Source organism: Gymnoscopelus microlampas, assembly GCF_963454915.1.
Source record: "Gymnoscopelus microlampas genome assembly, chromosome: 4".
NCBI classification, from domain to species: Eukaryota; Metazoa; Chordata; class Actinopteri; order Myctophiformes; family Myctophidae; genus Gymnoscopelus; species Gymnoscopelus microlampas.
The window spans coordinates 7,231,255-7,243,237 of NC_139941.1; the positions used below are offsets into that span (position 1 = coordinate 7,231,255).

General features: G+C 42.9%; 1 protein-coding gene across 1 annotated transcript in view; it reads right to left on the reverse strand.

Annotated features, from left to right (window-relative positions):
* Window positions 1–7,340, reverse strand: part of fhip2b (FHF complex subunit HOOK interacting protein 2B) — a 16,876-nt gene extending 9,536 nt beyond the window's left edge. Inside the window, exons 1-6 of the mRNA XM_084054824.1 lie at window positions 7,154–7,340; window positions 5,524–5,602; window positions 4,800–4,885; window positions 2,516–2,599; window positions 829–933; window positions 271–390 (exon numbers count right to left, since the gene is read on the reverse strand). Of these exons, the coding sequence (XP_083910950.1) occupies window positions 271–390; window positions 829–933; window positions 2,516–2,599; window positions 4,800–4,885; window positions 5,524–5,602; window positions 7,154–7,204 (525 nt within the window). The 5' untranslated portion in view covers window positions 7,205–7,340. The remainder of the gene's footprint in view (window positions 1–270; window positions 391–828; window positions 934–2,515; window positions 2,600–4,799; window positions 4,886–5,523; window positions 5,603–7,153) is intronic.
* Window positions 7,341–11,983: the final 4,643 nt, after the last annotated feature.

Genomic DNA, 11,983 nt, shown 5'->3' on the forward strand with positions numbered 1-11,983 from the left:
TTTTTTTTACCTTCAGGTCAACATTTGTGTCAAACCAGAAACGGGATCGTGTCAAAGGTCGTGTCCAACCTAGACACAGGATCTAAATGTCTCAATGGAAGAGCAGGGAGACCAAATACAACCACCTTAACTTTAAGTTATATTGTATTAACATACTCTGCCATACAGATTGGACAAAATAACATTTTATGCACACCACAATTACATAATGGAGCTTTAAGCACAGTATTTGAGTAAATGTGCTTATTTATTTTCCACCACTGCTGGTACCTGTAGGATGTATTTGAGGACGTAAGGGTCTTGTTTGACCCTGGAGCAGACCACCAATAGGAACTGAGCTTCCTCCTTCTCATGCTGGGAGGCAGGTAGCCCACACAGGCCAATCAGCTTCTGGAAATACAACCAAAACGCAAGTCAGAGACACACACACACCGGTGTGTGTGTGTGTGTGTGTGTGTGTGTGTGTGTGCGTGCGTGCGTGTGTGTGTGTGTAGCCATTTAGAGGCTAGGTTTAGAGGTTACGTTTGGAGTTATGCCAGCTTTATACTTACTTGTGCACTGGCGTTGCACACCGATAATAGCTGATCTACAAGCTAACAACATGTCACAGTGCAACATGTTGTGAGCTTGCAGATCAGCTAATTTCGGCTTTAGGTTTAGGATAAAAAATGTATTCATTAAATCGCCGTTCTAAAATGCTGATGTCCTGTAGTAATACAAGTGTGTGTGTGTGTGTGTGTGTGTGTGTCTGTGTCTGTGTCTGTGTGTGTGTGTGTGTGTGTGTGTGTGTGCGCGCGTGCGCGTGCGCGTGCGTGTGCGTGTGTGTACCTGGACAGGTCTGTGAATGTTAATGAGGTGAAGCAGAGGTTTCTGGATCTGAGCCAACAGCCTGGAGAAGAACAGGAGAACCTGCTGGTTCATACCTGGAGGATACTGGAGAGGAGAGGATTCAAAATCAATACCGTACATTTGCCTTTGTAACACAGCGTGCCGTGCGCGTTTGCGTGCGCGTGTACTTTATTGATCACTGAGGTTAAGCAGCTGGAGGATCAGAATGAACTTTTACTGTCACATCACAGGTTTCCAGGCGTCAAGAAGAGGGTGAGATTCATTTTGGTTTTGTTTTCAGGGAGAGAAGGGAAAAGAGGAGGGGGGTGGCAAGAAGAGCAAGGAAAAGCAAAAGATATCTACATACATACACATAGCATTATCCAGCTGGCTCAGTACGTACATGAGGTTAGACATAAGGTGCACACGGTTAGACACAAAGGCGGCAGCACTTCGGTAAGTCCACATAGCAACAGGTAAGTTGTACATGATACAGAGTTCACAAACATTTTTAACAATTCATAAATAGCAACCATACCATCAATGCACTAAGACAGACTTGAGCGAAGTGACAAAAAGAACAGATCTACAAGCTAACAACGTATCATGGTGCAAGGTGTCGTTAGCTTGTAGATCTATTCTTTGTGTCACGCGACGTCCTGTATAACACTCACGCAGCTCGTGCAGCGCAGCGCTACATTCTACCATGTTCCATATTTCACGTAATGTTAGACCAAAAACAATGTACTGTACATCCAAACATTTCATTAATTCCAAACCTTTTCCAGGTCTGGAAAACAGTTTTTCTAATTTCTAAATATTTCATGACCGTGGGAACCCTGATATTAGACATGAAGGTGCGAAAGAGTGTCAGCGCATTGTACATGAGATTAAGTGCAAACAGAGTGTCAACGTATTGTCAGGTTATTTCCACATGGTAGATAAAACGCACATAAAGGATCTTTAGATAGACATACTGTTTGGTGACAACAAAGGATAAGAATGTATGTAGATAGCATGTTGTTCCTATGCTAGGTTTGATGTTCACCTGGTATCCTAGATTCTTCCTTACAATTCATGGCTTTTCTTCACAGTCTATTCATGTGATCATTTACCCTGTTGTGTGTTGACTATTAGGGCTCATGTCATTTATTCTGATCTTGTACTTTGTATAAATATCACTCTGGATAAGAGAGCGTGTGATAAATGCCTAAACTGTAAATGTATGGCATGTACAGTATGACCAAAACTGTTACTTTTCAGAAAGTGGAAAAACAAATAACCTGTGTTCCTATGGATCCAACGTAGTTATTATGTATTCACAAGCAAGCTCTTGTTCATACTTTTTCATTGGCTCAATTTTTCTAAAACCCAAAGACTGACAGTATGAAAATACAAGGTTTCTGCCTGACAACATTTCGAAAATTTGTGGGAGCAACACATCTGTCTTGAGAGAGTAGACATGCCCTAACCTGTCTGTGTGTGTGTGTGTGTGTGTGTGTGTGTGTGTGTGTGTGTGTGTTTTTTTCAACAACTTGGAATGCCGGCGGAGACGCTGTTACTTTTACCCATAGAGTACTGAGTGACAGTGTGTGTGTGTGTGTGTGTGTGTGTGTGTGTGTGTGTGTGTGTGTGTGTGTGTGTGTGTGTGTGTGTGTGTGTGTGTGTGTGTGTGTGTGTGTGTTACCTGAGCCTTGCCCAGTGTACACAGGGTCTCCATCAGTTTGTGTTGTACCAGATATTCCATACAGACACCAGTCTCCTCAACGTCCTGATCAGCAATCAAAGCAAAACACACAGTCAAACACTGCTGGATCTTGAGTTAGGAAAATAGCCGATCGACAAGCTTCTGCGACGCGTTCAGAGCTTGTAGATCGTCTATTTTCGCCGGACGACACCGCTGTGGGACAGAGCAAGAATTAGGCATTAGGGGTGGGACGGTGCAAGTAACTCATGATAAATAGGGCATGAGTGGTCAAAGGTTTTATGTATTGGAGGAACTGAAGATGTCAGTCAGGTACAGTATCATATACATTTGGAGGTAGTTAATAAATACATGTGGTAGAACTTTAACTTTATATGAGGGAAATGTTACTGGCAAGTTTGGCTAGAACTATATTACGATGATTACCAGTGGTGTAAGTACTTAAGTACAATTTTGAGGTACTTTTACTATTTATATTGAGTATTTCAAATTTTCTGTACTTTTTACTTCTACTCCACTAAATTATATTATACAATGATTGTACTTTTACTCCACTACAATTATTTTACTTTACAGATATTTACATATATCATTATATTATAAAACCATTTTATACCTAGTTTATTTGAAAATAGCAGATCTACAAGCTCACAACGCGTCGCATTGTGAGCTTGTAGATCTGCTATTTTCAAACATTTTAGTACTTTTACTTTTGGTACTTTAAGTATATTTTGATACCAATACTTGTGTACTTTTACTCATATACATTTGGAATTCCCGACATTTACTGTTGTCTGTCTCTGTTTTTATTTTATATACTGTTTGTCAGACCTGCCAACCTTGGAAAATGCTTTGAGTGCCACAGCGTTTTTTTTTCATGACGCTTTCACGTGTGTGTTTCTGTTTGTTTGTGTGTGTGTTTGTGTGCATGCATGTACTTGTATAACTATACTTGTGAGGGCCAAATGACCCCACAAGCGTAGTAGAATTTGAGGACTAGACATTGTGAGAACCACTTACCTGGCCCTCACAAGAGAAATGGTTGGTTTATGGTTAAATATTTGGGGGGTCAGGCTTACAAATAGGAAAGGATTCAGGTTGGGGTTAGGATTAGACATTTAGAGGTTAGGTTTAGGGGTCAGGATTGGAGTTATACCTGATTTATACTTAGCTGCGCGCCGGTGTGAGCTTGTAGATCTGCTATTTTCGGCTTTAGAGTTAGGGTTACAAATGGCAATAAAAATTATAAATAGCATTCACAAACTCACTGTCCTCACAGTCACAAGTACAGTAACACAAACACATGTGTGTGTGCGCGTGTGTGTCCTGGGCATGACGTTAAACTGCCCCGTTGTAACTACCATCGTCAATGTAGTCGGTGCAGTGGATGCATTTGCAACTTCTCTGGACTATGTAGCTTGCATGCAAGAAGGAATGTACCAACAGCCGACGCTACCTGACGGCCCGTCCTGTGAACAGCTAGCGGGAAGAGAGGCAATAGAGCCGGTGGCCTTCCAGCGGTATGTCCGTCCGCTGTCGGAATAGCAATAGCTTTAACACCAGGCAGCAGTGCAATGCTAAGAGCTTCGTTTACTCTGGTGGTCCAGCCTAGGACATACCCACGGACTGTTTGTTGGAGGGTTTCGACAACTTGGGATGCCAACAAACGAGGCATAAAGGCTGGCAAAGTATTGGGCTGTCTCTGCTGCCATATGTGGCGGAGCCGCTGCTACTTGTGGCCATGGAGTGCTGACTCTGAGTGACATGCGTGTTGTATCATGAGGACATATCCATGAGTTTGTGAATGTAAACTTTACTGCACCTAAAATAGTTGTGTCCCTGTATGCTTTTCCTGTGTGTGGACATAAATAAATTGTTAAACTGTGTGTGTGTGTGTGTGTGTGTGTGTGTGTGTGTGTGTGTGTGTGTGTGTGTGTGTGTGTGTGTGTGTGTGTGTGTGTGTGTGTGTGTGTCTGTCGTGTGTGTGGTGGTGGTGGTGGTGGTGGTGGTGGTGGTGGTGGTGGTGGTGGTGGTGGTGGTGGTGGTGGTGGTGGTGGTGGTGGTGGTGGTGTGTGTGTGTGTGTGTGTGTGTGTGTGTGTGTGTGTGTGTGTGTGTGTGTGTGTGTGTGTGTGTGTGTGTGTGTGTGTGTGTGTGTGTGTGTGTGTGTGTGTGTGTGTGTGTGTGTGTGTGTGTGTGTGTGTGTGTGTGTGTGTGTGTGTGTGTGTGTGTGTGTGTGTGTGTGTGTGTGTGTGTGTGTGTGTTTACCTGTTGTTTCTCCTCATACACCAGTATGTCCAACATCTGTCTGAGACGCCAAGGAATGTCTGTCTGTCTGACTGGCTGAGAGTCATCTACACAAACACACACACACACACACACACACACACACACACACACACACACACACACACACACACACACACACACACACACACACACACACACACACACACACACACACACACACACACACACACACACACACACACACGCACACAGTTAGTCTTATTGACAACTTAAACCCTGTATTATACTTCGTTGTACAATGGAGACAGATGGACAGACACAGAGGGACAGACAATTTACAATGTCTGCATTTAGCAGACGCTCTTCTCCAGAGCGACTTACAGTAAGCAAGGTAAACTCATACATACTGTAGAATGCAGAGAGACAGTGTAGTGCCTGGCAGTAAATTAGGATCACAGGTACACCAAGAACCTAGCATCAGTCTAAACAAATATACTGTCAAAACATAATCTGTATATTTAAACTAAATTGAAAACAGCATTTGTCTAAATAACATGCTGTCTAAATTGACCTCTGCATAAAGTCAGCATGGTCGTCAAGGCTACAGTAGGTCAAGTGCCACAGGCTAAGGTAGAGTCTCAAGAGGTGAGTCTTCAGACAGATGGACAGACAGACAGAGATAGAGGGACGGGACAAACAAACAAACAAACAGACAGACAGACAGACAGACAGACAGACTCACCATTAGTCTGAAGGTAGTAGCTGGTGATTCCTTTCCAGTGTTCCACAAATGATTCCAGCAGGTCCACTGAGGGCTCCCTCTGAACACACACACACACACACACACACACACACACACACACACACACAGTGTCTTCGTTCCGCTATGTATTTTTACATTCAACATTCCGTTCAATTGACAACTTAACATTCTATGGGGGGGCAGAGAGAGAGAGAGAGAGAGAGAGAGAGACAGATAGAGAGAGATGTGCAAACACAGCAGCAAGATGTGTGAGCTATTGTGACAGGGGAAGGATGTCCAATGGAATACAACCGTCTTAAAGACTTACGATCAGATGTGTGTATTCCTGCACTGTCTGCACCCAGTGATCAGTATACAGTTATTTCTGACAGCAAATATAGTATGTTTAATCATGCCAATAAAGGCCCCAATTTGAATTGAATTGAAAAATTGAATAGATAGAGAGATTTCAATTGAAACATTTAAGAGAGAGAGAGAGGGGGAGAGAGAGAGAAGAGAGAGAGAGAGAGAGAGAGAGAGAGAGAGAGAGAGAGAGAGAGAGAGAGAGAGAGAGAGAGAGAGAGAGACTGAGAGACTGGGGGGAGGTGAAGGAATGCAGTGATAAATGCCTCGGGGTTTCCACGTGAACTAAATAAGTCAACTGTAACTAAACTATAACTAACTTCTACTACACTATCTGCCCACAGGATGGTTATCTGAACTAACCCTGTACACAACATTATAGTGTTGACCTTTACCAAGTCTAACTCTAACTAAAGCTACTTTATTTGAACCAACACTACATGAGCTTAACTTTATCTCTAGTCTGTGTGGAATTCCCTTCCTCAATCAGTATCTATAATTATTATGTAACCTTACTTTTACTGTAGAAAGTTCTGTATTCCAGCTTTAGTATTAGTGGCTATAGTCTTATTTGTAAATTCATGTTGACATGTGTGAAATGTATTGCATTGTGCAATGCATTTCACAACAGTGACATGGGATATTTACATGTTGCACTGGTGTAAAGTAACTAAGTGCATTTACTCAAGTACTACTTAAGTACAATGTTGAGGTATTTTGACTTTACTGGAGTATTTTAATTTGTATTGTTTTGATTATTATTACAAAACATACATTAACCACTTCAGCTCTGTATACATTTCGGCCATTTGAACATAGCACATCCACAAGCTCACTGTGAACTTGTAGATATGCTATTTTCAAATGATTTTTATGCATTTGAAAACTTGAAATTGGACATTCTGCATTCTGACATTCTGAGCTACTTTTGGTACACTTTGATACCAAGACTTTTGTACTTCTACAATGTTGAATTCGAGACTTTTACTTGTAACAGAGTATGTCTAACATTGCAGTATTGATACTTTTACTTAAGTAAAACATGTGAGTACTTTTACTTTTGGTACTTTAAGTACATTTTTGATACCAACACTTTTGTACTATTTACTCAAGTAAATTAATGAAATACGGTCTTTCACTTGTAACAGAGTATGTCTACAATCGCAGTATTGATCCTTTAAAAATAAAGTAAAAGCATTTGAGTACTTTTTTTCCACCACTGAAAACAATAAAACATAACAACAACATGTCTACGTGTCAGACTCACCGTCTCCAACGCCTGCTGGAACAAAGTGCTCAGCTTGTTGATCATATCCATGTCAGATCCCTTCAATAAACTACTACTATGTGATTATTAAGTCATAATCCTTATGATCAGAACAACTATCTGCCTCCAGCAATTGATCCGACATGTTGACACACAAACTAGTCTGTCTGACACACAGGAACCAAACACCAGCTCACAGCTCAGCTGATACTGGCCTTTCTCTCATCCCATAGCCCCGGAGGTACGGCCTGCACTGTGATTGGCTGGTTGGTTGGTTGTCACGGAGACAGAGTTGGAGTGGAGCTCAGTGGAGCCCTCTACTAGTGTTGTGCTTGTGTGTGTCTTTCATTTAAAGACACACACAGGCACACCAACGCCATAGGGATTAATGTATAATGTAATTGGACATTTTTGAGTGAGCTACTCCTTTAAATTAAAGGAATAGTTAAAAAAAAAAATCTATCAATTACACACCCAATGAAGCATTGAATTCATGGAGATGTTTTAGTTTTTGCTGCGTTCCTAAACCAATAATTTGATGATAATAATAAAGATGCTTATGTATCCGGTAGGAGACACAAAGGAAGGAGACTCTTTGTGTCTCAAAGGAGAGACCGGAGAGACCGCCGGTAATCATATTGGCTTAGGAATGCGACAAAAAATGAATCTCCATTAATTCAAGCCAAGGCTTCATGGGGTGTGTAATTGATAGGAAATAAGTCATGTTTTGGGTGAAATACTCCTTTAATGTTATTGAAGTAGTTTGAGAGGTACATGGGTACATCCCTGTAGTCTTGAGTATCTTATAGACCAGACCAGACCCATTGCAAGTCGCTGTACTCTGTCCTAGACCCTGAGCCATCCCACCCTAGCATAATGAGCAGGGGTTAGGTGAGTTCTGGGTGTGGGGTTTAGTAGTAACCTGACCAGTTTGTTTTGAGAGGTCTGGAGCCTTGTTTTTAATGTGGTTCTCAACCTGTGGGTAGGGACCCCCAGGGGGGTTCCCACGTGATTTTTGGGGGGTCCCCAGGCCAGATGACAGTAAAGTGACAATCTAAGGACTTGTAATGACCCTTTTAAACCCCCCAAAAAAGAAGTTATCAACAAACCATACTATAAAAACTGGTCAAACATTGGCCAAATTGTCAAATAATATAAGAAAGGGGCAACATTTGTGAAAATAGCGATCTACAAGCTCACAACAGTTCACAATGCGAGGCGTTGTGAGCTTGTAGATCTGCTATTTTCACAATATTTATCTATGGAGCAGAGTCAAACTAAATGTAATCAACTCCTCCTATAATTCCAAATGCTTGTCAGGGTGGGGGGTCCCCAGTTCAAATATGATTATTGTGGGGGGTCCCCAGTTCAAATTTTGGGGGGTCACGGCCTGAAAAGGTTAAGAACCATGTTGTACCATGAGGTGCATGCATTGTGTTGTCAAAATAACATTGGGTGAGTGCTCCAGCAGTCCTGCTAGTGTCCTCAGTTGTTCTTTGGTTGACTTTCCTGAATTACTTTTGTTGGCACCATTTTTTTCATTATGGGTCAGTACAGTGGCCAAATGCATCAAAGTGGGAATCCTTGGCATGAACATGTTAATAACTAACTCTACTTCAATTAGTAAGTACTTTTAAAAAATGAAATGTAAAACAGATGACGCATTTGTTAATATAACTAGAAGTTCGGGCCGCTACGCGGCCCGAACGTCTAGCGTGACGCGTCGTTCACTTTGCAGTGCCACCTTACAGGCACCTCACAGTGTGAGAGAGAGTTTTGTGCTCTCCTAAATCCACGGCGGGCTTTGAAAGTACCCACTTCAGAAAGAGGTGACGTGCATCACCTCTCCAATGACCAAAACCCACTATGGAAGCCGTCGAACTGGTGCGATCTGACGGCATCCTAGAATTTATAGGTAGGATGTGATGTCATGCGTGATGTCATGCTGTCGTGAGATTACGTCACACTGGCGTTGTCATCGTGATGTCAGATTACGTCACACTGGCGTCGCATACGGACAACCGACATGGCGCAGGATTCAAATTGTATATATACTAGAAGTTCGGGCCGCTACGCGGCCCGAACGTCTAGCGTGACGCGTCGTTCACTTTGCAGTGCCACCTTACAGGCACCTCACAGTGTGAGAGAGAGTTTTGTGCTCTCCTAAATCCACGGCAGGCTTTGAAAGTACCCACTTCAGAAAGAGGTGACGTGCATCACCTCTCCAATGACCAAAACCCACTATGGAAGCCGTCGAACTGGTGCGATCTGACGGCATCCTAGAATGTATAGGTAGGATGTGATGTCATGCGTGATGTCATGCTGTCGTGAGATTACGTCACACTGGCGTTGTCATCGTGATGTCAGATTACGTCACACCGTCACACTGGCGTCGCATACGGACAACCGACATGGCGCAGGATTCAAATTGTATATATAGATAGATGAAGCAATTGTGTACCAGCAGCAGAGCCTGTGCCACACACACTATATAGAAAACATCAAATTCACGACATATTTTATTTCCGCTTTTAAGACCAATGATCGTGTCAGTGTCAGAGTTATAGAGGAAGAGTGAGGCCGGGTGCATTACTGCACAGGCTTACGAGACCAAGAGCTCAGAAGGCCTCTAAACCAGAGCCTTTTGTGTTTACAATCACTTTATAGAGGTCATAAGAAAGAAACCATCATACAGTATGTATGTAAAGGATGTTGAGATGTACTGTAGGTGTTAATATGGTGTTGCTGTTGGTATTCTGTGTAGCCAAGATCTGTGTAGCCTATGCATTTTACTCTGTAGATCCTCTTGCAGTTGAACATAAATATTGCGAGGGCACTCGTGGTGCAGTGGTAAAGTGCCTGTTCGCCACCGCGAAGGTTGTGGGTTCGAATCCACCGTGGTGCATCCGGCTATGTCCTTCCTAGTAGTCCAGGGGCCAGTCCATATTTTGGTACCACCTAAGTGACCGTAAAGTTTTTGTATTTTTGTCTTCCTACATGTCTCTAGTTTATATTTTGGTATGATAACCCTTCCAATCTTGTAGCTTAATGGCAGTTATCACTACTTACCGGCTAATGTATCCGGTAGGAGACACAAAGTAGAATCTTTGTGTCTCCTACCGGAAATACACCCGGGCATCAAATTATTGCGACAAAAAACAAAATATATTCATGTATTCAAGGCTTCATGGGGTGTGCAATTGATAACTTCTCAGATTTTTGGTGTTTGCAAAAAGACTGCTTTCCATAAGCTTGTAAAAGTTGACCCTCCTTCGGTCTAGGGTGGTCATAGCTGAATGGGTAGAGAGTCCCCCTGGGAAACTTAAAGGAGGAGTTCACCCAAAAAAGTATTTATTTTCTATCAATTGCACACCCCATGAAGGTAGTGATAACTGCCATTAAGCTACAAGATTGGAAGGGTTATCATACCAAAATATAAACTACAGACATGTAGGAAGACAAAAATACAAAAACTTTACGGTCACCTTGCTTAGGTGGTACCAATTTGTGAAAATATCAGTGTTGGCCCCTGGACTATAGGCCTTCCTACGGACTAGGGCTCTACGTCCTCCCGGTGGGGAGGACTTCATTGGCTCACTGGCTCCTCACTGGCAGATGAGTCAGTAGGATACAACAGCAGAGACAGCACACACGTGTGGGGAGGAATTGACAAAATGACTAAATTGGGGAGAAAAGGGGGTAAATAGCCCCAGGTGCACCAACATCAAAAGTGGTAGTGTACCTGCCTCCGGGGTGGGGTGGAGGGCCTTTTAAAAGTCAAAGGGAGCCATTGTCTCACAATCCACCTATGGGAAAAGTCATGTAGAGTTTTACTTTTTAACACATTTTTATCCAAATAATATCATTTGCAGCACCTTTAACACCACGGTCCCCAACAGGCTGGCCAGCAAGCTGGCAGACCTGGGACTGATACTTCCTGACTGCCAGACCATGTGGTCAGGATGGACAAGCACACCTTCACCACCCACACCCACTGGAGCCCCCCAGGGTTGCGTGTCGAGTCCTTTGTTGTGCGTGGCCAATAAACAGCATTTGCCGACAACACATGGTTCTGTGCCTGATGTCTCAAACGTACCTATAACTACATTTCTAATAAACCAAACCGCTTGAAAAATCGGTTGAGAATTCTATAGATGAGAAGGCGTATCTGGGGGAGGTGGGAGTTGGACAGAGCTCTCCTCACGACCAAAGACTGTGGAAGGTAGTGAGGACGGCAGAGTGCACCACAGGGAGCTCGGCAGAGTGCACCACAGGGAGCTCTCTCCTGTCTCTGAAGGATATATAAGACAGCTAGGGCTGGGATCTGGAACCAGAGGAACAGGATCCAAAATTATGTAACCCGAACAGTTTCCAGAACCGGTTTATCACACTGTCAGAGTAGAGCTGGTATGTGGACTTCACATCTGCCATACAATTACAATACCGGTGGTTCTCCAACTTTTTAATTAAAGTCAGTAAAGACCATAACTGAGAGATAGACCTGTCAGGGTCCATTTGGACTCTCCCTAAAGAGAGTGTCCCTGGACCTCACTTTGAGAACCACTACAATAATATGCAACACTGCATGTTTGATTAAATGTGTTCATGAAAATTATTTATCGGGACAAAATTATATAGATTTTATTTTTAAATATAGGAATCGTTAAAAAGTAACTGGACCATTGAGAGGTAATCATTACTATCCTAAAGGATCCCAACCCTAACGGCAGCAGGTGTTTGAGCAGGGCAGAAACACCACCACAAGACAAACACTATCCTGGTAACAGACTGTGATGATGTGAATTTGGAAGCAACCGGGGGCCCCCAAGG